The sequence below is a fragment of the Dermacentor silvarum genome, chromosome 3, assembly GCF_013339745.2.
Source record: "Dermacentor silvarum isolate Dsil-2018 chromosome 3, BIME_Dsil_1.4, whole genome shotgun sequence".
Classification (NCBI taxonomy): Eukaryota; Metazoa; Arthropoda; class Arachnida; order Ixodida; family Ixodidae; genus Dermacentor; species Dermacentor silvarum.
Window position 1 is genome coordinate 229,333,241 of NC_051156.1, and position 27,609 is coordinate 229,360,849.

General features: G+C 47.8%; 1 protein-coding gene across 1 annotated transcript in view; it reads right to left on the minus strand.

Moving 5' to 3' along the window:
* Nucleotides 1-27,609, minus strand: part of LOC119446842 (pre-mRNA-processing-splicing factor 8) — a 253,265-nt gene that overhangs the window by 188,310 nt on the left and 37,346 nt on the right. Inside the window, exons 6-11 of the mRNA XM_037711405.2 lie at nucleotides 27,254-27,466; nucleotides 20,739-20,864; nucleotides 9,679-9,784; nucleotides 7,556-7,749; nucleotides 6,927-7,236; nucleotides 1,513-1,767 (exon numbers count right to left, since the gene is read on the minus strand). Coding sequence (XP_037567333.1) covers nucleotides 1,513-1,767; nucleotides 6,927-7,236; nucleotides 7,556-7,749; nucleotides 9,679-9,784; nucleotides 20,739-20,864; nucleotides 27,254-27,466 — 1,204 coding nt within the window. The remainder of the gene's footprint in view (nucleotides 1-1,512; nucleotides 1,768-6,926; nucleotides 7,237-7,555; nucleotides 7,750-9,678; nucleotides 9,785-20,738; nucleotides 20,865-27,253; nucleotides 27,467-27,609) is intronic.

The window sequence follows — 27,609 nt, forward strand, 5'->3', positions numbered from 1 at the left end:
TCGCGGCAGTTATCGATTCCGTGAACATCGTCCGCAACTTTGTTGAGTGCAGTGCGGGTGATATTTGTATGCTACGTTTTTTGAGCCAGCTGGAGAGCATGGCACTAGGGGCGGCGAAGCAGCGCGCCAAGTTAATCCCGCATCGGTGATTACTTTGAGTAATTTTTCTCGGACATGGAAAATAAAGGTGATTTCTTTTTGCGGCAAGTTCTTGCTTGTTTTCTTTTTTTATTCATTTCGGTTAATTCGAAAATCCGCTTAATTCGAAGAATTTTCGCGGTCCGGCGACCTTCGAATTATCGAGGTTTTACTGTACTTTTCAGGCAACGTGAGAGCAACAAAAGCTTACTGCATAAACGTCTCAACAGAGGGCGTTTTTTAAAAGTGCATGATATGAATGGCATGCAGCAGTAAGCGCTATCTACAAAAAGTGGCTGTCACATGTAAAAGGTCGCCTGTGGCGAGAAATCGCAGAGGATTCCAAACGGCGCAAGCGCTCAAGGCATGCGAACCGAGGTGTAATCCGCGAGGGAGAAGCATCGAACCGGGATTATCGACGTGGCTTTTGGGCTGGAAGGTCGCTTCGTCAGCTATGCTCTGACGACGGGAGCGCGGAGAGCCCGGCCACGAAGCTAGTGAGGCTGGCAAGGCCCAGGCGTAGCTGTAGTCCTCGGAGACGTCCGGGCGAAGCTCCTGGGACCAGCGGCAGCTGCTCACGGTGGTTCCGGTCCTCTTTTCAAGGATCCCTTTTCCTCGGCCGAGCCCGATCAACCGATAATCACCGGGCCGCCACGCAGATCGTCGGAGGGCGAAGAACGCTTCGCAAAGCCTAACCCGGCAAGTGACACGTCAGCGGCGGCTACCGGGGCACCAGCCACGTATTCGGCCAGGTCAACGGAACCGCGAGTCGTCGGCACTTACGGCATCAGCGACGCCCCGAAAGAACAAGTCGTGACGCCTAACCCGTCGAACTTCTCAGCCACATCAGCGCCAGCGACCGTGTTACGGGCTTCTACCAAGCTGGACTTCAAGTTGATGGACCGGTCACAAGGCAGCTACGACTAAGCGAGGGCCGGCGAGAGCAACGACAGAGAGAAAGGCTCATCGAGATTGCCGCCGGGAAAATATGAGCAACAGCGACGAACTGAGTGAGAGATATTTATTCTTGTAGGGAGATACCAGTAGGCCAGAGTTGCCAGACTCTCGTGCAAGAAACGCCCAGGACTAACGTAGAGGAAATTAAGGGCATGTTTATGGATTCACTAGGTTGTATTTTGGTGAACATTTATTTGTTTATTGTGTTTTAGTTTAGTGTGTGTTAGTTGGTGAGCTTTATTTTTAGTTCGAGTTTTGAATTTGAGTGTGATTAAAAATCTGCTTGCTGTGTTGCCATGTGTCTTCCAGTCCTATCTCTCATAACACCCGCACGCCCCCGAGATCGGTGACAAACACATCACAGTGGCGCAGAGAAAAGTGCGACAACATAGCCCTCCAGAAAACAACAGCACTGACCGTGTTGAAGCGATAGTAGACGAGGTGCTTGAGGTCCTTGCACATGCGGATCTGTCGCATGAGCTTGTATTTGTAGCGGTACATGCCCGTCAGCTGGCCCACATGGGCAAATACATACTGTAGCCCATCCGCCAGCTGGAAGGCATCGACATTGTTCAGCCGGTACTGCACATGGCTGTCCACAACCAACTTGGTGAGTCGAAGAATTTCACGACACAGGTGAAACGCATTGCCAAAGCGACTCTTCTTGCGCTCCTGCAACATAAACAGAAAAACATGGTTTCACTAGAAGTGCACAGCATGAATAGCGAAAGACGACCTCTGCAACTATATCTATATATATGTGTATATATATATATATAAATTATTTTTTTTTACTGTATGCATCATGAGGTTTTGAGTGCTGCTACAGTAAAACCTCACTAATACGTACTCGCTCAAAGCACACTAGTGTAACTTAAAACGGAGTTGCAAAAAATATCCAACCAAGTCTATAGACAGCCTACTGCATTGGCTGACAGCATTAAGAAATAGTGGCTTGTTGTAGGCCTACAAGTTAGTGCATATGCAAGTACTACATTCCGTTTTTGTCATGGCAAGGTTAACTGCGCGTCCTGTACTCGCAGTGTGGCTTACGTCACGCTGTGCCACAAAAAATCTTCCGCCTTTTCCGAAAGTGCCGAGATTGATATACCAATGAATTTCGGCTTTGGCACGAGTGTGGCGATGCAAATGTTGAAACGCCTGTTGTAAGGAGGGATGTGGCCCTTAGACCAATAATTTTAAAAATCTACATTCTTTGATGCATACAGTCGAACCCGGATATATCGAATCTGAAGGGTATCACAAAAAAAGTTCGATATATAAGTAATTCGATTTATATAAAATAAAAGTTTCATATAAAAATGTTCAAGGGGATTTTACTGCTATTCGTTATACACAATAATTCGTTATATGTGGGTTTGATATATCCAGGTTCGACTAGTATATTCCTCGAGGTAATCTTCCACAAGGATTTGAAAAATATCTGTTCCTTAGACTTTGCTAAATAGGGTATCAATGGCTTCTGTATGTATGATAGAACACAAGTTGCGAGGCATTAAATTTGAAACACGAAAAAGTTTTTCTGGTAACTAATACCCATTCCACACGGGCAAAGTAAAGTGCACTTCGAGTGAGTGCACTTCAGCGCGTTGAGTGTCACTTTGGCGGCGCGCTGCTACACGAGAAAGAAAAGTGTTCTTTCAAATTGATGGCCATGACGATCGGGAGTCAGATGGGAAAGCATATATGTGTTAATATAACATTGTGTGCACGAAAACAGTTTACTCTTGTCAGAAACAACATTTACAAACACCTCTACAAGCGCCGGCAACGACGGCAACTTAACCAGCAACAGTCAAAACGCATCGATCGGCCAAACAACTGAGCAGCCATTACCCGGTCTGGTCGTGCACAGCCCGAAAGCGAGAGTAGTTTTTTGCTGTTCTAGTTTTTTTTTGTGTGGTGTGGCACATATTATTATCTTGTAACATTAGCAATTTAAAACGATGTTATTAAAAATTACTGCCCACTTTTCTTTCAAAGCGACAGGAATCAGGGGTTTTGCGGCGTGCCGCGCGAAATGGGTTCAAGACCCATTTCTGCAGCAAATGCCGTGTGCCGCGAGATGAAGAACCAATCAAGAGCGACGAGGGTGACATCAAGGAGCCATCACAACCGGACCGCCGCCGGTCCACGCCGGGTTTGCAATCGAAAACCGCATGAAACAACGAGCGCTCGCGGGGTTGCTCGCGCGTTCGTCAGCACAGCAAATTGCCGCTCGTGGCATGACGCGTGCGTTTTTTGCCGCTAGCATGGCCGTAGACACAAGGTTGCCGTTCATAATCCCGTCGATAGCGGCCGCGGTTGCGACAAACAGTAGTTTCGGTTTGACTCGGTGCAAAGCTGTCGAGGATGAAGAGCACCGGCTACATCGCGATGGACGTGCGATCTGTTGGCGGTCAGCTTACTGGCGAAAAAATACCCGGGATGTGTGCGCGGTAGTACAAAGCGTGTCGCAAATGATGGCGCACGCCGCGGCCGTGCTGCAAAGGAAGTCGCGAAGCCTCGATCGCCGCTGTGAGAGCCAATCAGTCACGAGATGACGAGAATTGCAGCTTCCGCACTGCTTTTGTGCAAAATAGCAAAAGGATTTGCTCATCCATTACACTAACAAAATCGTGCTGACGTAGTAAGCATTTGCTTATTGTTTTCTGGATATCCTGATAATTCGGCATTCGGTTAATGCGGACATTTTTTTTCGGTCCCGTGAAATTTAAATTAACTAGGTTGTACTGTAATATGCGATATATACAGTGAAACCCCGATTATACGACGTTCTCGGGACCGCGGAAAAGCGTCGTAAAATGCGGGCGTCGTAAAATCCGAACACAGAAATTTATGCGTACAAAAAACACTGTTTAGCACGACGTAATAGCGAGAAACTTCTGTGCAAACTACCACACACTTAAAAAAAATCCGTGAGCTTCTTTTGCACTTTCTTGGAGCCCAACCGCAAAAGCTTCCCCTCAAGTTTGGCAACGTCCGAAAGAACGTCCTCCGTAGCTTCGCGTGTACAAACGTAGCTCCTTATGCCATCTATGTGCCGTAGCATATCGGCAAATGACGTAGGGACGGCAACATCTGCGGTGTCGGCAGCGGCGGCGTCGTCCTCGTCTGATGTCGCAGTGTCGGCATCGGGCAATGCCTCCGCGATTGCATCGTCCAGCGACAGTTCGCTGCAGACGGCAACGTCGTCGTCGGCCTCCACGAACTCGGCGAAGGTTGTAGATGGGTGCAGGCGCTCGAAGTCGTCGTCGTCGACGGTGCTTGCATTCTCCTCCATCAAGGATGTGGAGTCACCAGCGGTGGAGGCGTCAGCAGTGGAGGCAGTCTCTCGCACAAAGCCACAATGCCTAAACGAGTTCGCAATTGTGCTCTGCGACACTGCGCTCCACGAACTGGCGATCATGTGCATAGCGTCGAGCACGGAGATCTTTTCCTCCTCGCTGCGTTCCATTGCCGCCAGCCGACACTGCACAAGCCGCTTTCTGTAGCCCTGCTTCACGCACTTGATGATTCCGGCATCCAGTGGCTGCAGACAGCTTGTGCAGTTTGGCGGTAGAAACACCACCTTGACATTCCGCAGGCTGGTCGTGTCAGGTGGGTGGCATGGTGCGTTATCCATAAAAAGAAGAATTTTTCGCGCCTTCGCACCCATTTTGTTGTCCCGCCGCTGCAGAAAGTTGGTGAAAATAGAGGACGTCATCCACGCCTTTTTGTTGAAATCGTAGCTGCACGGCAGCGTCCGAATATTCTTAAAGCACCGGCTATTCAAACTATTCGATTCGAAATTATTCGACCAAATCACTATTCGCTATCCCTAATATTTTGCAAATGTCTGCAAAAAGTTTTTTAAAGGAAGCTCGCATAAAATTAGAACCATAGGAGATAAACAAAAATGAAGTGCATATACAAAATAAGTGCAAAACTTTACGTATGCAGTCAAGGACTGCTTTTCCGGACGCCCAATTTTTCTGACATGACTGATGATTTGGACACCTTCGCGGAACCGCCACGTACCCCGTGGAATCAATGTATGGGTACGTCGGAAATTTCGGACGCAAAAAACCTTCGCCGTTCGATTTTCCAGATTTTTTGTCATGACCGCAGGTCTGAAACGGCATTAACCGAAGCCACCACCGCCGCCACTTTGATTATCTCACCGCCTCGAAGCTGCCCTCTCGCACGCAGATCCACTGGCAGCCGTAGCCACCACCGCGGCAACGCTGGGCCTAGTTGCATCGACGTTCGTTACCAAGCTTCTTGCAGTTTGGTACCGTGTTTTTCATTGAAACAATTCGCCACCATTAGGAATGGCACGTTACATAATGACGGTTCCCAAAAGTCTGCTTCGCTTCAATACAGCAATGTTACGCGACAAAGCATAAGTGAAGTATTGCGGAGAAGCATACCATGAGTGGGAAGGTACAGATTTTCACTGCATACGGTATATATTCCTTAACTATAGACACATGTGCCCTCAGTCTCCTATTACAATACGAACACAGATACCCCTAAAAAGTGTACTGGCAGGCCTTCAGAGCTATTGCGGACGTGCCTGTGGCGCTTTGAGCCCTTGGGGGCAGTCAAAGGCATGCATTCATTTTTTGGGCTGCCCAATTTTTCGGACGTCTTTGCGGCACCTAGGGAGTCCGAAAAATCGAACGTTGACTGTATATCGAACTATGCCGCGATTCTCGTTGAGTTCGATATATCCGGGATCGACTATACTACACACTAACCCTATGACGTGTGTTAAGCATCTACGGCTTAAAGGCTGTTTCACATGCTGAGACTGGAGCAACAAAAATCTATGCAATCGCACGCATCACACTGCGATTTTAGAGGGCTCATTTCACACGATTGCGATTTTATCAATGCGGCTGGTGCGACACTCGCCACTTCGCTCTAAGCAGGTCAAGCTCAAAGTGCGCTTCAAGCGATGCGGGTTAAAATGCATGTTGGGACAAGTAAGAAATTTCTAATAAAGCGATATTTCGAGTAAAGCGATTTCATTATAACGAGGGATTACTCTAGTTAATTGTACACGTGCGGGTCTCCGATCACAGTATGTGGGGATGCGCGACTCACGCTTCGCCTGATGATGTTTTCCCCGCATAGCTCGCGTCTCCTGTAATCCAGCTTCTCCGCGTGGCTAAGCGCCAGCGGCGGTCGTAGTGGTTGCGGCGCATTGCGAGAGATGGCGTGAATGTCACGATGCTAACGCCACCGAACAGCGGGGTAACTTAGGAGCAAAAGGTCGAAGGCGAAGCTCTTCGGGTTGGGGGCGGTGAGCGATGCGGAAGTTCCGCACGTGCGCCGATCCACGCTTCGCAAGACTGTCTCGTGAGGCTAGGAGCAGGACACCGTTATGGACGAACACGGATCGTTCGTACTCGCCACCGTTTGCGTGGCCGTACACGTGAACGACTAGACTATGGTGTCATAGCATGGGGCGAACATATTCGCTCGCTATCCGGTCGCAGTGAGTCGGACTTCCTTGTTTGTCGCGCGCCCTTGTGAATGTTCTATGCGTAGTAATTCGGCTAGCCTGCATTAGTGTATGAAAGGTGCAATAAATGCCCTTTTGACTGTTTGCACTATTGTGTTGTCGTTCCTTTGTCCCAAGAGCACGTGAGACCCCACAAGTATGAGTGCCGAGACCACACAGATCTTGAGCAAGAGGCTTTTTACAGTAGCAGGAGTCCTCCTCCCAGCACACTTCTAGCAGTTTTTAAGCATTAAATAGTATACTACCACACTTTGCAGGAGTGTTTGGATCAGCCAGTGCATGACATTGACAAACTGACCTTGGTGGTGAGTGTCTTGACAGGCTTCAGGTTGAAGTTGTAGTCGAGGTGGAGGTAGTTCAGGTTCTTGCGGTGGATCAGCAGATTGAGCATATTGTAGCCCTGGCGGCACACCTGCAATCCGGCTTCCACCCAGTCAATGGTCGTCGTCTGGAAGAACTTGGTTGATTTGAATGACCGGAAGAGGTATCGCTTCTTCTGTGGCTTGGGGGGCCGGTGCTTGAGTGCATTGAGCACAAAGTACTTGAGCAGCTTCTGGTATGAGACCCTGACCTTCACAGGCATGCCTGGGGGGCAGTGCTCACGGTACCTGTCACAGAGAGACGCACCATTGCTCTTCTGCAGAAAGCATGTCATCCCGACTTGAAATATATTGTGATGTTTGTCGGTACTAACACTTGAAGGTGGGCACACTAAGGGGTTGATGACATGCTTTTGATGAAGAGCAATTACTATAAACAAGCACCAATATAAAACCGCATTATCACTGCAATTGGTCTGCCATTATACATCCCCCTTGATTTAAATCTGCCAAGATCGTACAGATGCTGTTCACAGCTGGCAACGGTTTGCCCATTTACAAAACCTGCAAGCCAGTAATGAGTATGAGCCACAGAGATGACGCTTACCAGGACTTCACCAACGGAATATCAATGGCACGACGAGTGCGATCTGAGCGCAGGTTGAATGGCCGTGGAGCCCAGAGCAGGGCAATACCGTTGGCTGTGTTGTCTGTGTATAACGGGCAATCCTGAAGGAAAGGCTGCACATGCTCAGGTAGCTCAAACTCCTCCTCATCATCAGGCAAGGGGTCCACAGTTTGCTGCAGCAGCAAAATGGGGTTAGTATGCACATCCCTGCGCATTTAGACAAGATGACTGAACAGATTTGAACTTTTTGAATGAGCAGCACGTAGTTTGAGCAGCATGCATCATGCTGCTTGCCGATTATTACAGTGTCACAAGCGCCCACAAAATAACTAAGCAACCTCACTAACACTGTATCTTCATGTAGCAACTGATCAATCCCTGCATTGCAGCAGTTTCAACCTGATGTGTTGATTTCTCAGCAATATGTTTTTAGTACTGAAAGTTAGGTACTGCAATTTAAAATCAAATGTAAGAACTTGAAGTCTTAAAACCAGAAAAAGATATTGAAGTACATGAAGTAGCAAAAAAAAAGCTAAAATTTGTGGGGATTGAGGGAGGCGCCGGCGCCATTGAGCAGGCTTCACCTGTTCTGCCGTCCTTCGCCTTTATTCCCCGCCTGCGCTAACCGGTTCCTGCGGCGGCGCTCCGCACGTGGTGGTTTGCGGTGAGGGCGGGGCACTGACGTCACTACGCGGCCGCGTTTCGGCTGCTAGCGGTGGAGCGTGGCTCTCTTCTTCGGGGACCAGCGCACGGCGCGTACATGCTTTCCACTCGTCCGCCGACACCTTTGTGACTAGGACTGGAGCTCGTGCACGGTGCCTTTGCCCGTGTGGGGAGCACGTACTTTGTGCTGATCCTTTTCCCGACGCTAAGCCGACGAGCGGTGCCTAGCGCTCGCGCGAGGTCGTACCACACCAAGCCGCACTTGCCGAAAGCCTAAGCCGAAGGATATTGCCCGAGCTCTCGCGAGTTGACCCATTGGTTATTGCCAGAGCAAGTAGCATAGCCGCCGGGACTTTTCCTAGCAGCGTGTCCCAGCTTGAGCCTGTGCTCTCGCTGCGACATGCTATAGGCGCCTGTTATTGTATTTTCGCCCTGGTGCGGGACACCCCTGTGGCTCCCCACCGCGCGGACGTTTGTGCGGTGCTGGTGCCGACGGATTCAGTAAACGGTTTCCGTCAGCTCAGGGCTTTTTTTGCGTGCGTCGCTCAGTGGCACCTTGCGGCCTCCGAGTTCGCACACGAGCGGTGCTGGAGGTGACGGCTGACGCGGCCCTGTGGCTCGCTAAGCTCGAACCCGCGGTGGTTGGTCTCCTTTCTTCTTCTTTCTGGGGTTTTACGTGCCAAAACCAGTTCTGATTATGAGGCACGCTGTAGTGGAGGGCTCCGGATTAATTTTGAGGTGGTTGGTCTCCTGTGAGACACCAAGAACCCCAAAAAAAAAAAATTTTTTTTAGAATTTTACGGTACCAGCTATGCATAATGAATTCCAAAGTTCTCACTCTGTCTGGCCTTGAGGTATATGTATCGGTTCACAAGATACCAGGTATTTCAGTGACAACCAAGCAATTCAAATACTCCTTTAGATACAAAAGGAGTTTCCCAACACATGGCACCAAAGGAAGATCACAACAAGGCATGAAAATTTTCAACTTAACCAATATTTCAAAATTCAAGGGTTTCCTAATGGCTGATGTGCTCCACTGGTTGCAATTTCAGTCAAGTTCACTAATAATGAATGAGATAATTCATGTGATGCTGAACACAGCAAGAATGCATGTGACAACAGTGGCAGTTTTATAGAGCAGTGAGCAGTGTGCACCACTTGCAATTGCATGCCACCAAGTATAAGAAGGTGCCATCAACTTCAACTTGACCAATATTTCAAGATACGTATGCTCATTTTAGTTTTCAAGGGCTTCCTTCCAAGGCACTGCTAGCTTTGGCATAGTTTAGCGCACTGTAGCTAACATTCATCAGAAAGTGCCATTTGGCTTTAGTCTGCAGACGGTAAACGGCTTCATAGAACAGAGCTATAAGCCAGCATATAAACATTCTTGTTAACAATGGCTCTTCACTCCTGGGCAAAAAAAAGTCAGCTACCTTTGTGCCCTGACGATGTGCAATAGGGTTGATCAAGGGGTCAAAGTAGAATGCTGGCAGGTCAGGGTCTTCCGTCTTGATGTACACTACATTGGGGGTGTGATACCTGGAATTATAGTTAACATAATGGCACATGATATTGTAGCATGTTTCCCATAAAGCTCAACCTCTTACAACATGGTGTACCATATATGATACACATAAAACATCTAGCAGAATCGAAAAAATTTAACAAGCTTACCTGGAATCTACATCCCCTCTGGCAATGAAACACAAAGCGACAGTAGCACTAGAAATAACTTCGAGATTTTTCTTTTTTTGTTTTTTTAATGTACAGCAACAGCTCATCACACAATGAGCAAAAAGTGAACAGTTTATTTTCCCAGTTAATATGGCAAAGACATAAGGTTGCTCTATGAAGCAAGTATTTAACTGCTGTATCAATCAAGCTCCTAAAGAGTAAACAAAGCAAGAATTGACATCTTGAAGCACATAGGTCGGCGTTGCCTCTATGGCGTGATATGCCCAGGGTGAACACACGAACAATGATCACATCACAGTTGAACACTCAGATACAAACACGAAATGTTGACTGCAAGCAGGAAGCAGTGCGGCTATTACTGGTTTGCTTAAACTTCTCGCACAGGCTACCAATAATGATTAAAGCCGAGTGGTGCATTTCATTTTAAATGGGTATATGTTGGACACTACAACGCAAGAATTAAAAAATTCTGGTGCATTTTTTAATTTATTGCGTTAGTCCCGTAGACTTACGGTTTTCTTAAGAAGTAAAAACTCTCCATAACAGAAAACTAGCACGACTGAACTCTAATCTATATCTATATCAAAGAGGCCTCGATGGCAGCATTTACTGCGGCTGTCGCGCTATGCTTACATGGCGAGCCTTCGGAGCTGACATCTGTCACCGCAGTCACTCCACTGTTAAAACAAGATTCGATTTCTTTAAGGATGTTGTCGCACACGGTTTCTTGCACTCATGAAAAAAGACGCACATATTCGCTATGCCAGCAGGCATGGTTTCATGCCTATATCATACCTGCCAACCACAAGACTTTCAAGTTCGTAAACTCGCGACCGGGGAAGAGGGGGGGGGGGCACGGGAAACAACTTCAATTCAAACACACTTGGAAGTACTGGTAGAGTCTAGTGCTGACGAGGCTTCGAGCACGCCATCACACTTCGCAGCCGCTACGGCTATGAAACACTGGAGTGCCGGAGTCGCACTGTGCCCGATGCAGCAGCACGTTGCACAAAAAAAAAAAAAAAAAAGTGAGGCCCACAAAACAGGCCATACTCTCGAAAAAAGCCTAGCGAAGGCGACAGGCGAGACGACAAGCCACAGCCTCCAATACACAAACTGTGCCTGCCGCATCGACCCGAAATCACCGTCGTCTCTGGGGGCGCCACTTACGTACAGGTGGGTCTCTATGTTGAGAGTAACGACAACCAGTAACATCTGGCCGTCGTCAGGTCGTATAATGACCCAATGACGAAGGCAACGTCGCAGAGTGAAAAATTTCCTTACTCTGCAGACAATAATGGTTACGGCGCACACCCCCATGTCTATGCACCCCTATGTAAGTGGCGCCCCCGCCCAACAGCAACAGTGTGACTTTATTAGGAATTTTAAAAAATAATTTCGCAAATATAACCACCTTTCCCTAAGCATTTATCCAAGATTCGTAAAATCTTAAGACGGGTCCAAATTTGTACATTGTACGGAAAATTCGGAAGAGTTGGCAGGTATGCCTATATAAGACACTGTTACACAGTTAAACCTGCTTATAACGAACCTCCATATAACGAATTCCTGGATATAACGAAGTTTTTCTATTCCCTGCCGTTACTCCATAGAAGCACATGTATTTGAGACCTCTACGTAACGGAGTGGCAGCGGGAGACCCCCTCGATACAACGAATTTACCCCTCCGACAACCTAGAAATTTCGCCCCAAATTTTGTCATTTTCGCGCGAGCAGCAACCGGAAGCACCTTCTCCACCGCGATGGAATGCGAAGCGAGCGCACGTGTGCGTGCGTGTGCAAGGCAGGCCTGCATCCCTCGACCCGGCGATCTTGCCGCCGCCGGCGTGATCTTTCCCCCTCCCTTCATTCAAACCTGATCCTGCCGCTTGCTGCAGCTGGCCTAGCCCACCAAGCCGGCACTCTCTCCTTTTCCAGTTGATGTTGCCGACGCGCTGTACACGCTGTGACACATCACACTCGATGAGCGCGGACATGCGCTGTCAGACGCTGGCGGCGTGTGGAAGCGCCGCTGCAGAAGCGAGCAAAGTGACCTTCGTGCTGATGTCTATCGCTTCAACGCAAACTGAGCGCCGAGAACACACAGCACGCACAAAGCTACGACCCGCCAACGCACCTGTCCCAATGCAGATCGCTTCCAAGATACGGCCCGCGCAACCGCCGCACAGTACGCAGTTGATGCCAGAGTACAGTACAACGCCGCCCCGCTATCCCTCTCCCCTCGCTGGTGACTCGATCGCAACGGAAGAAGGCGCGCATCCTTCGTGCTTTTCTTGCGCGCGCGAGATTTAGACGCGGTCGTTGGCTGCCCTCGGACGTTTTCACTCGCACATACAGCATACGGCGCGCGGCGATTACGTTATCGCCCTTGGACTTTATACGGAATATCTATGAGCCAAAACCAATTTTAGGGCCACAACGCGTCATGGACACCATCTTAATATAGCAAATACGGATCTCAAGGGCCATACTTTTGCTGGCGGAAACCGAAAATACGTCATAGTTGTCGTCCCCGGCACTTTGGGCGGCCAATGCCATCGTCAAGCCACCAAGCCAAGCGACATGAAAAGTCAAAATGGCCGCTCGGGCCGGCGCGGGGTGGCAGTTCGCAACGTATGATGCAGGAACGGTCCCACAGTTGCGACGCAACAGCGGGGTTACTAATGCATTGAGTTCTAAGGGAGCTGTGCCGGGACCGGTCGAAAACGACGTAACAGCCGGGAAAACGCAGCCCCTGGAAACGTAACAGCGAGGTTCTACTGTAACACTATACAATGCTACGACGCCATCGTGACGCTCGCTCTTCGTTTCCGATGCCTAGCACTTGTGCGAAACGACACGCGTCCATGCATCCGGTACCTGGTGTGACATTCCAAGGATGAGTGCTTCGACGAAAACGGAAAACGGGTGCGCGTTACAATTGAGGGCGCGTTAGAATCGAGTAAATATGGTAAGCGTTTCTTTTTCGAATTTTCGTGCTGAACCTGCATATAACGAGATCCTCTTTATAACGAAGTTTTTCGGGAATTTGTAAATTTCGTTATATCCAAGTTTAACTGTACTACTAATTTGAACTACCATATTTTCCAATGTATAAGACGCATTTTCTTCCCCAAGATCTTCGTCAGTGCATTCATATACAGTTAAACCTCGCGCAAAAATGTCAAAATTTGGGGCGAAATCTCTAGGTGGTCGGATGGGGAAATTCGTTATATCGAGGCGGTCTCCCGCTGCCACTTCGTTACGTAGAGGTCTCAAATACATGTGCTTCTATGGAGTAACGGCGGGGAATCAAAAAACTTCGTTATATGCAGGAATTCGTTATATGGAGGTTCGTTATAAGCAGGTTTAACTGTAGTACATAGAATCGAAGCCGACTATATTGAACACATTTAAATCGAATTAACCACCGAAGCGGCAACTCCGCCGCTTCGGTGGCTCCCCTCGCCCTCTCTCGTAGCTCCTTCACTTTCGACTGTCACCGTGTGCGCCCGCCGCTCCAGCCAGCCCGGCGCCAGCTCCACGAAGTTTCGTTTTCTGCCGTTATCGGGAAGCGGGCGTTTGCTGGCGAGGGCAGTTTTGTTCGCCGGCTTGGGGCAGCGTTGCTGCTTCCATCTGCGCCGTAGTCGCAGCATGCAAGGTCAACACATTACTAGAAAGTAGAGGAAGCATAAAGGAGAAAGAAGGGTTCACTGCCATTTTCTACGCGCGGCTACGGTAGCGTAGCTGAGGCGTCGGCACGTACACGCATGTTCCGGCGCAACGCAGAATCGGCGCCCTTGCCATTTGAGACAGGGTAAAATTTCTGCCGCGTTTTTTCTTTTTTTCTTTTTTTTTTTTTTTTGTTTTGTTCGCGCGCGACATTGAGGGTTCTCTCTTAAGCTTTTACTCTATGGCGGAGCCGGAGCAATGCCGGTCGGAGGTGCCGCCGCGTGATTTGGTTAAAATTAACAAGATTTGACTGTACATTGAACGCAAACGTTCTAGACGCATTCCTCGACTGTCGCATACGCGTGGCGGCTCGGTGCACATGTTTTGCATATGTGCGGGCCTTGAATATTGTTGCTTTAGTTATAGTGCGGTACCGCTCATAGTCCGGATATTCGCGACTCCGGCGACTTGCTTTATAAGCGATCTACACTGTATAACCAATATTTGCTATGTAGCCGGGTAAGGGGCCCTTTAAAACTTCTTGCGGCAGAACAGTTCAGGACGGCCCTCTAGAACCAGTTTATGACCAACATTTGTGAGAGCGTCTTCTGAGGGCCTATTCAAACTATCCATAATACAGGGAGAGCCTATGAAACAGTAGCGTGCTGGAAATGTGGGAAACTTAAAGGGCAACTCCGGCGATTTTTTTACTATGTCGAGCTAATAAAATATTTAGGTTCCCGAGACCCTCCTGTGACGCACCTGATAGGAGAATTGTTCCGCAAAGTCGAAAATAATTTTAAATAAGCAAAAAAGCGCAAAAACTAAACCGAAACCTGAGCAAGCAGCCGAGCGAACCTCTGCGTGTGACGTCACGAATGTATCCCCGGCGGGGAAGGCGCGCAACGCATGCCGGTCTCGCCCGCGGGGTGAACGAAACCGGCGAAGAGCAGACGCTCAGCTTATTCGTGACCGCGCCGGACCTTTGGGTGACATTGTAAGCTGCACCACCTATTCGGATCTGTCAAACAGTGACAGTTATGATTCAGAAGAATTCAATAGCCACGAATCGCCGTCCTCCACCACTAAAGCCAGCACCCATGCGCAACATATCGCGCTGCGACATGAAGACCAAGGGTAGCCCTAACCACTGATATACGTGCTGCTTGCTATTTTAGGTGTTTTACCCCTCTCAAGGAACCGCTTCGCATGCTCGCTATAAGATGTGGAGCACGACTTTCCGCATTTGTATCCCACAAGAACGCCGCTGACAGTCCAAAGCACCGACCGGTGCATTTGTTTACATCGGCAGGTACAGCGACCACTCGTACGTCGTTCGCTTGAGATAGCCGCTCATCGGTGACATCAATTAATGTCAGAACATATCAAAACACGTAGATTTTGTGCATGTAAGCACCGTCACATCACTCTGGGTCGCGCTGATACGTGCTACCACACACCTTCGGAAACAGCGAGCGGGAGACCGTAGTAGGGAAGCGTTAATTGTGCAGCCTGCTTACCATTCTTCGTATTCTCTTCATGCACAAAATTAGTGCTCCGTAAAGTAGACATAGATTGGGACATTGTGCGTATGAACGCTCATTTAGAGAATGTATAGTTTTCTCGCGGAAACGCAGATGCCATGAAGTATGACATCGTTTGCAGCTGAACGAGACGGTTGTTTACACGCATGCTGTATCGAAGGGCTTGCTGCTCATTTGGGATACGAGGCAAACAGTGCACCTCGTAAGCTAAATAATGAGTCAGCATAACAATAGGTAATAATACACCAATGGATCTGCGTAGTCACATTTCATTTAGGGAAGCGCCGGCGAGTGCGACCGGCCGCATTCGAGAACGGCAACGTATACAGATGTTGATTGCGCGTCGTGTTGTCGCTTCTAGCTTTTTGCGTGTGCACTGTACGAAATGAGGAATGGTTTATTTCAAATCCGTATGGTCAAAACTGAACTACAGAAGCAGCTTAATTAGCTTTATATCACTGGGTCTGGTCCGCCAGCAGCAGACGCACGAACTCGGCCACTGTGATATAGGCTTAACCTCGGCTGAACGCGATCGGCTCAAACTGTGTTTGCGGATGGCGAGGGCTGAAGTTCGTGCAGCTAACAACGCAACACCGCTTGGCACCCCGCATCACTTGCCCGTCCACAGGGAATGCAACTTCTCGCGACAGCAACATCTCACGCCAAGCGCTAGCTCACGATCGTTGACTCCTGCACGCTCTCGTCGCTGTCGTCTGCATGATCCCGGCATGCTCTGCGTGGACCATTCCTGACGTCATACACAATGTGGCCTATAACTGAGGAGGGGGTAAGGTAGGGTGCTCGAGGCAATAGATTAAATTCATTTGTAAAAAATCTGTGCAACTCTCAAGCCTGCTTTTTTTAGGACATTACGGAGGTATTCAGAGGAACAGAGCCAGCGAATTTCATCGACATTCGTTGTCATCGAAAAATCGCCGGAGTTGCCCTTTAAGGAAAGACTGCTATGGATCAAGATTGCAAAATTCGGCTTACTGCAATCAAAGCCAAATGAAGCAACATGAAAGCAGCAAATTTGATATGAGGAACACTAAGATGAAACAAGTCCCTCTTGTAAATCAGATGAGAGTGTGCGTGCCTTGAGCATCTTGCAGGTTGTTTCTCAATCAGCAAGCCAATATGCGACAAGCAGGGTTACTTTTTCCCAGGTAAAGTGACTCCTGCCTCATGACTGAAGCTGACAGGTGCACTTCAGGGGATTGCTACCACAAGCAGCAAGTGCTCCTAGTGCCCACTGCCTGTGAATGCACCGATAGTACAGTCCAACCAACTTATAAAAATATTCAAGCGCCAAAAAATTCATTGCTATAACTGGGTTGCTCAAAAAAGCAAGAGGGGACTGACATCACACATTTTAATTAGACAGAAAGAAGTACAGTAGAACTCTACTGATACATCTTTCATGGGACTGCAAAAAAAAACAAAAAAAAAACTTAACAGCTAGAAAACGCAAGAGCCGAGAAACAGTAAAAATTGAGAAACGAGAGTAGTAGTGAACTGCACACAATTTCATTTGAATTCTTACGTGTGAAAAGAAGTCAGTTTCACCCAAAAGCAGAAGCATCGATTGCGATAGCAAATTAGTAGACAGCTATTCAAAGTAAGGATAGTAGTTTTATTGTCCGTATAAACTTGTAAACATTCGCTTATTAACTATAGAGTAACTCACTATAATTGAAACACTAATAATTCAAACTTACTGTTAATTCAAACAAACAATGTGCGGCAGGCCGCACATTTTTTTTATCCAGCGGCCGTGGTAGTACTGAGGCGTTACATGACAGGGAAACTGAATAACGATCGTTATTCTGAAAAGTTCGATGTTCTGAAGTTCCTAGTACTAAAGTATTTTTAAATTGAAAATATAGGAAGTCAGCAGGGGATTTCTGAAAAGTTCATTAATCTGAAAAGTTTGCTAATGTGGTGTTCGTAGTAACGATGTTTCACTGTATACGTTCTCTCTTTTTTTCATGATACTATAGAACCATGCTGATACATTTTTCACAGGACCGTAAAAAAAAAAAATGTAAGAGCCGGGAAACGCAAGAGCCGGGAAACAGGAAAAATTGACAAATGGGACTAGTGCTGAACTGCACAAAATATTTTAATTCTTACGTGTGAAAAAAGCCGTAGTTTCGCCCGACAGCCGAAGTATCGATTACGTTAGCAAATTAGTAGACAGCTATACAAAGTAAGAATAGTAGTTTTATCGTCCGTATAAACTTGTAAACATTCGCTAATCACCCCCTTTATCAAATTTAATGAAACTTCACATTCTTATTCAGTTTTTTATGCTGATTCCAAATATGTAATTGTTTTTAAAATATGCCAATTATTTCTAAAGTTAATTAAAATTAATTAGCATTGTTTACGGTAACAATGGACTGAAAACTACTCATCAAAATCTTGTTTTAGGCACATAGCTGGATACTAGGAACCATAAGCTTCACAATTGTAGGAACAGATTTTTAGTATAACAATTATTAACAATTATACAGCACATCAAAGCTTTCTGTTCGAAATGGGTTCAAAGTGGCTGTTTAATGTACGGACAATAAAAAAAAACTGAGATACAAAAATCTGCTCCTACCATTGCGTGCATTACTCGTGTAGCTCAGTACTGCAACAAAAATTACAATTCTAGGTGCCCCGATTACTGCGAAATCGCTCCTGGAAGGATGCAAAGATTCAAAAAATCATGTTTTGAGAAAATGCAAAAAAACAGACAAGCTCATTTTTATTCAAACATAACAAAAATATTGATATATCCCACATATCTAAATGGTCAGTAGCCACCAGGGATGTAATCTATCTGCCTATAGCTACCCAAATGGCGTTTTTTGAAGGCTTGTCACAGATTTTCTGCAGATGCACACTTGCGGGCTGATGCTGCTGCTCGTCGGTTATCTTTCTCGGCCATTCTCATGCTGTTCGGTAGCCCTTCAAATGAAGCTCCTGGAGTAGGCAGATGAAGCTTATTCGTTCCCCGAAATAAATTTCACTACTGCCTCAGCCACAGCAGCGTCAACGGCAAAAAGCGAGGCATGCTGTTCCTTGGGTGCCAATGTCCAAATCATGGAATGCAAGCATTCATTAATGTTTGGGGTCATGCTGGGACCGTGCCGACTCCGATGTGCGACGAATGGCCGCGCATCATCCAGGAGCCCCCCCCCCCCCCCTTCCATCGTAGGATACCGCTATATTCCCGGAGTTCGCAAGTTTCAAGTCATTTTTCAAGTCATTATACAATGGCTTGCGCCCATCAGCTTTTAAGCAGCAGACGACGCCGCTGGCGCCAGTTTCTGCTTGAGATAGCCTTGCCACGTTTTGTTATGAAGGCCACGGTGCAAGATATTCATTGCAGTAAAAACGTCGTTCATCGCTGTTTGTCGATTTCCAGTGCTAACCATTGCACGAGCGCCGAGAATGTTCACTACGAAGGGGCTGACCTTCTTGCTGTTTGTCACGCGCGGCGAGCTCCACTCGGAAACATCGCCGCAGTTTTTACAAATGACGAGAAGCTTGACGGCAAGGCGGCATTCTCGCTCCTCTGTGTCAAAAGTCACAGAGCCGCCACAGAGACTGCACTTTAGACGCGAGAGCAAAGCTTCCCCACTGATAACATAAAAGCGTGACTCGCATCTCCGCCGGCCCGTCCGCACCGTCGTTGACGCTCGTACATATGTCCAATTTCCACTTCGTTGCCAACGTTCCCGCCAGTTGTTGGAGCTTTTCCCTTGCTTGCTTCTGCCGTTGGAGCAATTCCGCTGGCTGCACCATCTTTGTGTAGTGCCGAACACTGCTCCTGCGATCACTATCGGCCTCCGACGTCCTTAGGCCTCGCTCACTCTCGCCAGGCCCGTTGCATTCCGCGTCGCAGCCGTCGCTTGAAACTGCCGGCGGGTGGTCATCGCTGTGTTTTTCGGCAGTATTGGAGCACTTTTCAAAGTTTTAGCACATTGGCTTTCTTTTCTTGCAAAACTTGTGTGGAGTGGCAAACTTCCGACACTCCGACATCACCGCGCTAGCAGCTTTCAAAATGGTGTCGCGATTCGCGTTTCAACAACGCGTTGGTTTCAAGCGCGTCCGCGCGCCGCAGCAGACGACGCCAGCCGCCTAAGCCAATCGCAGGACTTTATTTGGTCACATGCACTAAATGGGCCAATGGAGTCGCATGCTGGGACTTTTTTTCAGCACGGTATTTCTAAATAGCGAATAGGGGGACGAACGAAAATGTGGCGGGAAATTGAAGAAGAGAAGTAGTTCTTTCCAACACGACCAAGATGGCCGCAACAGCATACGTCGTTCAGCGGAGACGCGGCATGAAAAAAACCCCCTTTTTATGCTTCTTTTCGTCAAAATATAGCTCGCGGTGGTTACATAAATTGATATTGCGACTCAAATATTGATCCATGACACGGGAAACTTGGTCAGAACGTGGGGCAGTATTTGTATATTATGAAAATACTGCTTTCAAGAAACCCATTTTTTCTCGATTTTTTGGTCTCTAAGACCCGTGTCCCCCCTTAACAAGCATGGTGTCAGCGCCCACAAGCAAACATGAACACATCAAACTCAATGAGCGCAGACACGCGCTGTCAAACGCTGGCATGAGGAACTTAAGGCCGCTGCAGAAGCGAGCGAAGTGACCTTCGTGCTGTTGTCTATCACTTCAACGTAAACTGAGCGCCGAGAACACACACCAAGCACAAAGCTACGAGCCGCCGACGCACCAACGCTGCGTAGACTCTGCCCCCAACGCAGATCGCTTTCAAGATACGTCCCGTGCAACTGCGTGCCGCCGCGCAGTACGCAGTTGATGCCAGACCACAACGCTGCCCGCCATCCCTCCCCCCTAGCTCTCTCGCCGGCGCCTCGAGCGCAACGGAAGGCGCGCTTCCTCCCTGCTTTTCTTTCTATCGCGCGCGAGATTTAGACGCGGTCGTTGGCTCACCTTGCACGTTTTCACTCGCACATACAGCATACGGCGTGCGGCGACGGCGTTATTGCCCTTGGACTTTATACGGAACATCTACGAGCCGAAATTAATTTTAGGGCCGCAACGCACCACAGACACCATCTTTAGATAGCAAATAGAAAATTAAAGGGCCATACTTTTGCTGGCGGAAACCGAAAATACGTCATAAGTGTCACCCCCGGCACATTGGGCGGCTAATGCCATCGTCAAGCAACCAAGCCAAGTGACATTAAAAGTCAAAATGACCGCTCGGGCCGGCGCGGGGTGGCAGTTCACAACGTTATGATGCGGGAATGAACCCACAGTTGCGATGTAACAGCGGGGTTACCAATGCATTGAGTTCTATGGGAGCTGTGCCGGGACCGGCCGAAAACGACGTAACAGCCGGGAAAATGCAGCACCCAGGAACGTAACAGCGGGGTTCTACTGTACATGACTTTTCTTGCATTCTGCCTCCAATGGAATTTGACACCCCGTGTCACAGCTACTTGGGCACCACGGTGTGCATACTGCAAGAGCACATCTTTATGTGTCTGCACCGTCCGAGTACCAACAAGCACACTTTCAAACATGGCTTCTTTCTTACCATGACAGATGTACATAGTGTGGCATGTTGTTGTACAGGTATGGAAAGGCAATCCTGTACTCAGTCCGGATGGGCTGGCGTATGATGATTTTGTTGATGTCATTGAATTCATTCCAGTCTTCATCCCTGAAAGATTGAAATGATTTATTATAGCATTCATGTAGCAAATGTATGTACCAAAATATATAAATGAGAGTAGCAGTTCGACACAAAGTGCTACACGGCCCCCACTACAAAGAAACCTACCGTAAAAACCGGAATATAGGTAGAACTTTTTTTCAAAAAGCCATTGCGAAAAGTCGACCCTCGTCTAAATACTGTCACCATTGTGCAAGCGGCTGAGTCGCATTTGTTTAAAGGTAAGGGTGTCTTTCGGTACTTTTGCCGTTGAAAAAGATTTTTTTTCATTTTTAGAATTAGTTAGTTGGGGGTCGACCTATATTCCGATTCAACCTATAGTCCGTTTTTTACGGTATTAAGATGTATCTGGTGAGAATGCGGCATAACTACAAAGTCAAGACGATTGATCCTAATGCAATATTGAAGCTAGTCATCTGAGCATAACCGTTTTGAGACATTCAAAAAGCTGACTGCTACTTTCTGCCCTGTATTAAATTTAGGACAATTTCAGGCAACGGTGATGCCTTTAGCAGACGCTCGCGAGTGATGCGACATTTACGCCTCACCGTAGGTAGCACAAGCCTGAAGCCTGAAGCAAACGTCCTAAATAAAGCGGGGATCTCGCTGAAAGCTGTGGGCTCGCATGCATCCTTCTTTAGGGCACAGTGCATGGACTGATCTCGCCTGCTCAAACCTGCCGATTAATACATCGTGAGCACATTAATGCGGCACTGACAGTGTCCTTATATGAGAAGGAGAAAATAAAAGACACATTAACAACTCACTGCTGTTTTGTGAAGCCAGAACAAAGTGGCAGCGAACAGCTGAACAAGTGCACACGAGTGGACAGAAAGAAGGGTGAAAGATAAGCAGGGAGCGTGGCCCGACTAAGCACAGCGTCTGCCTCGGCCAGCGAGGTGCCACCGGGTAAAAAGCAAGTGCAATCAACACTGCCGATGCTGCACTTTTCCTGCATGGTATTTGCTAAGTCGAGATTGAGATATCCGGAGTCTGGCACAATAACTTTCATGAGGTGAAAAGCACATGGGCTGAAACTATAGCCAGAAAAAAAAATCTATATTTCAAGATACAGCTTTCAAGTTATCACACAGGTACAGTATAGACCACTTATAACGTAACCGCTTATAGTGCAGGAGCGGATATAGTGCGGTCTTTTCAGACTCCTGTTAATTTTCCCATAGCACTCCATGTATACATGTATCGCTTATAGTGCAGTTGCGGGAAACGAAATACCGGTTACAGTGCGGCTGCCTGGGAGTACGGAAGTCAGCGGAGACTGCGAACGCTCCTCTCAAACGGGCGCCCCAACGAGTGCTCGAGGAAGAAAGAGACGAAGTGGAGGAGAAGGGCACGTGGTGCGAACGAACAGCCAGTGAGGCTGAAACCAGAACCTTGAGTGCGAGTTCTTTATGTATGTTCTTTCCTCTGCGCAGCGTTGTGTACAGCACAGTCATCATTCGTATTCTGGTTCAAGCACCCGACGGCCACACGACACGTAGGCATTATTGCAACAGCTCAAATCACGTGCTCAACGAGAAAGCACGCCGAGAGAGACACCCTTCAATTTGCAATTGTTGAGCGAGCGATGCGCCTAAGTGAAACAGAGATTAGCAGTCATGTACGGTTCTAAAGCTTTCACCGTATCCGCATCACTACCTTCGTCTGCTTAGGTGTTATTAAATGGCTGCTAATAAGAAAATTAGACAATTACCAGACTTGCGGCATTGCCAAGATTACATTGATAGTTAGTATATGCTAAGCATTTAAAGGCAATTTAGCCCAAGTGAAGTTTCGTTGCAGTTGGACTTTAAACGTTACCCTCCCATCAAGGCGCAGTGGTCCCTCAACTTTTGCACCGCACGGCTATCTATCTATGCATGGCAACTATGTCCTGCTGCCTTCAAGCGGTCCAGTCTACTTGTGGTTGATTTGAACCATGTGTGTCCCCGCGTCTCTTTCTAATAGTTTATTTCGTTAAGCCTAGCTACATGGAGCAAAATTTGAGGCTGAACTGTGCGCAGCAGTTGCACACACAGTGACACTACACACAATGTTTACTGGCATTTTTTCTTTATGCTACATGAAGCAAAAATAAAAGGATGCCGCCACGGGCATTTGCCGCATTGCTACGAGCGCATATGCAAATAAGCTGCGTCACGGATTATTTCGGTTTGATAAATGCCACATGAAAATACTTCATACGTACATTCACAATTGTCTCCATATTACACCTTTCAGATTTATTTGTAGCAGTCAGTGGAAAAAGAAAGTGCTGTCACCATTTATTTATTTATTTACTTATTTGTTTATTTCAAGTACTCTCAATGCCTGATGGCGCTACAGAGAGGTATGGTTTATGCATATTTTTTACAATGTTACATAAAGCAGCTTAAAAAGTTAAATGAGCAGAATTGCTGGCAACCAAGGTGGGGATAAATTTTATTAAATAAATTTTATGACAGAGATAACCGGGCGAGTTAACTTCTTGATGATAGGTGAATGTGGCGAAATCGGCTATTTAGCACATTTTCCCTACTCTAGAATCTAAAAGAAAAAATTACGAACAAAAAATTTTAAAATGAACATGCATCAGGGAATCCAAGCCACACTTTTTGTGTGGAAAGTGGAGATGGTACCACTACACCAAAGTCTAACTCAAGATTGCAGCTTTCTGACGGACACTGACATGTTGCAACGCATGTTCTTTCTCCTTCATAGTGCTTTTTTTCTGGATCTCAGCTCGTTAGCATGTTTTTCTGCTATCATTTTGAGCAAATGATATGCAAAGCGTGGCTCTCTGACAAATGCTGAACTTGAGGTTACCGCTGAAAGCCCCTTTTCAAAACTGTGGGTGACCACCGTGTTGACCAAGGAGGTTGGTGGTGACATTGGCGTGCGGTGCTCCCGTCTTCTACAGCGTGTAGCCACTACAGTTTACTCGCTGCACACACCTGCAGCATGATACACCGCTCGAAGATTCACATATTCTCGGTAAATGATTTAATATCACATTATTTATGTGAATGATTTTCGGTTTCGTTTTTTGGACGCCGAGTTGGACAGTGACGTCACTGTCTAGGAAGCTTAGTCACATGGACCCACAAAGCTGTGACACACGCACTGCCACAACATCTCTCGTACACACGTTCTGTACCAGCCCAGGCAAACAAAACCACACTGACAGTTGTCATGGCTAGCTGCGGCAGTTCCGATACCGACTACGTCTGCGTCCGATGCAGCTCACTGCACTCTAGACTCGAGGCTAGTGTCTATAGGCTTGCCCGGTGCTGTGGGTCACCGCTCATTGCATGTCACTCTAATGTGGTAAGAAGTCACTAAAACTTTCGTTACGCTTCCAACACAGTGACATCGGTGTCAATGGTGCTAGCGATGGGTCTCAATCGCAACGAGCATTTAGGCACTCTCTGGAAGCAAATTAAAATATATTGTAAACGTTTGCTGTGTCCAACACTTCATGTCGAGTGTTTTTGCATACAGAGGAAGCCTGCAGCAGGCTTTTTATAGCCTCAAAATATTGTATCTCAACCCCTTTAATTAAACATGTGCCTTAATTAACTCTAACTTAATTATCTTTTCCTTAACTGACTCTGCCTTAATTGACATCCTCGACTGCCTCGATTGGCTCACTTGAGCACCCTTGACTTTTTGGAACATCATGGTTACCCCAACATCAGATTTTCTGCTTCATGGGGCATACAGTAAAGCCTCGATGATACGAATCTCGCGGGGTCGCGTGAAATATTCGTATCACCCGAAATTCGTATCATCAAAACATACACACTATCTAGAAAAATGAATTTATTTTTACCAGAAAAGATTTATAATAGTGGAATCCCATTGATACCTTCCTCGCTGCTGCGTTTTCCCGACTGCTACGTCGCGTTTTCGCGGTCCCGACCTAAATCCCATTGACTTCCATGTATAGTCGAATCTCGATAATTATAACTCGAAGGGGCCCAAAAATTTGTGCAAATTAAAAGGACTTATTTTTGAAATATTCGTGCACCATAGCACGACGTACGAACGGTGCGGTTCATGAAATATCGCGGCGCGCAAGCACATATCGAGCGAGGGCCACGAAACTGCTCGCGCCCGCTTCGCGATGGCAGAAAAGGAAACTTCACGGAGCGGGCGGCGCCGGCACGGCGAGAGAGAGAGATTGTGGTTGTGAAGAGAAAGAGGCGACACGGCTACGGGGCGCGTGCGGGGACCGTCGCAGGTGAGGGAGGAGGGCGACAGGAAAGCTGTTTGGCCTCCCCTCGCCCTTCCTCTCAACACCCTCGTAGCCCCCTCACCTTCGACTGTCTCCGTGCGCGTCCGCCGCTTAGCCCGCTCCCTGAAGTTTCGGTTTCTGCTGTTGAAGCGAGCGTTGGCCGAACTGGGCTTTCGCCATTGCTTCCCTCCGCGCTGCAGCCGCAGCGTTGGCTGAGACGTCGGCACGTACACGCGTACACGCGTGTTCCAGCGCCACGCAGAAACGGCGACCTTGGCGTGACGCCGCGGTTCTTTCTTTCTTTCTTTTTTTTCTTCGCGCGGCGTTGAAGGGTCTCGCATAAGCTTTTGCTTTCTGGCGGTGTTGGAGCAATGCCGTTCGGAGGAGCCGCCACGTGATTTGGCGCCCGCGCGGACCTTATCGTCAAAATGATTTGCGATGTTGACAAAGTGCGCCTAGTGCCAGTAGCTTCGTATGCGCTGTGCCTTCGACGTTTAGTTCGCGTTGAAGCGAGGGACAGTGCAAATGTCAATTCGCTTGCTGCTGCTGCTGCGTTTCCATTGCTTCACCTTTCGGGCGAAACTGCGGCTTTTTTTTTTCTCTCTCTCTCTCTCTTTTTTAGCGGTCCCTTGAAAAACGTATCAACGGGACGTTTTCTTCTTGTCCAAATCATCAACGATCGCCTTCTGAAAGGCGTATAAGTGCGCGCACGTGTTCTTGGGAATGTTTTCGCACGCCACTGAACGCCTGAGCAAGTCGAGTGCAGGGAGCGTCGCGGTCGTCGTTGCAGCATTGGTCCTCGTCTAATTTCTCGCTATGCATCGGCTAGGCTGTGATGTGGTCCGGTCCGCTCGACGTGGGGACCAATGAGAGATTGTGCAGCCGCGTGACGTAGTCGGTTGCTTGGAGACTATGGATCCCGCCCAGATCCCGCTGTGCCGGCTTGTCTGTGCCGGTGGCCCCGCTCGCTCGGCCGCCGCCGCTGCTGTTGCTCACGCGTTCGTATGATCCGTAGCGGCGCGGCAGCACGTTCGGAAGAGCAGATTTTTTTCGTATTGTGAGCAATGTATTTCGGCCGGGGAATGTTACGAATTCGTATCACACCGAAATTCGTACCAGCCGGGTTCGTATCACCGGGGTTTTACTGTATAATGCTTTCACATTAACAAGCTTTTTCAGCATTCCCGATGACGCAACATGGGTAGCCAATTGCATAGCTCGCCCGAATGATGTCACGTGCCCTCATTTCGTAGCAGGGGATGGGACAGCTGATAACTGAGGGGAGTGGCGCTGCTGTGACCAATAGCGATGCACATTTTTGAAACTTTATAATAAATTGCATGCTTTACACAAGGCGCTTAAATCTGTCGCTTAATTATCAAAAGGATGTAACACAACGACTCGTTATATTTGTACAAAATCGCCAAAATTGTTTCAGGAGAACTGCACAAGAATGGAGAAGAAAGGATGTCAATTTTTTTTTTAACCTGGCTTCTTTTTTTTTTCTATGCAGAAATTCCTGCAGAAAACCTGCAGCAGTGAAATTTTCCTCTTGCAAATATGTGCTATGTGCATGGTCAGCTGGTATATTCACAATAACTGAGTACTGAACCATGCTTTTTTTAGGCTCAAGGGGTAATGGGTCGAACCAAACTGGGCTGGGCCAGGTATAATCACTGGGGCGGGCTCACGTGGGCTTGTGCATGGCACTTTCAGGCTCAGTCTAGGCTGGAATAAATGTCCAGTGCAGTGCTCCAAGACAGGCAGACATATAATCACCGCAAAGGGCGTGCAGTATTTTAAGAACGCGAATCACGTTAAAAGCACACTGCTGGAAATGTTTTGGAAGGGTACTCGGGTTCCACAGCAGCTGGGCCGGAAGACAAGAATCGGCCACTCCGAGTTCTCTTTATTGGTCACAGGAGCATGCTCATAGTGGGTGCTATGTAGCTCCCAGAAACAACATGCTGCGCTGGAGAAATGCGACCCAATGCACACTCAACATTGGTGCAAGCACACGAATCACCAGGATGAAAACCACAGTACCCTTCCAAAACGTTTCCAGCAGTGTGCAGCAGAGGGCAGCACAGAAAAATGAAAAGGGAAGATTATATGAGCAAAGCCAATGCTAGTGTCTCACGCTGGGTTCATGTCCTTGATGAGGGGCTCAAACTTAGGTCCTCCTGGGATTGACATGTTAAGAGCCTTGGCCGTGAAGAAGGATTTGAGGTCAAACAGGTAGAAGTAGTTGTCATCCACCAAATCAGTGAGCAACTGGTTGGCCAGACGGTACAGTGTTGCCATCTGGGGCAGCGTCAGGTTCCAGTGCCGATATGTCACGCCATTCATGTGCCTAGAAATGGGCAATAAGGTTATTGTATGGTGCTATTCACTATGGAAAACATGTTCACAATCCCAATTGAGAAACCTACACAAATTACCCTGGTACGAATTTTATCATAGCGAACATGGATATACAGTAAAACTTCATTACAG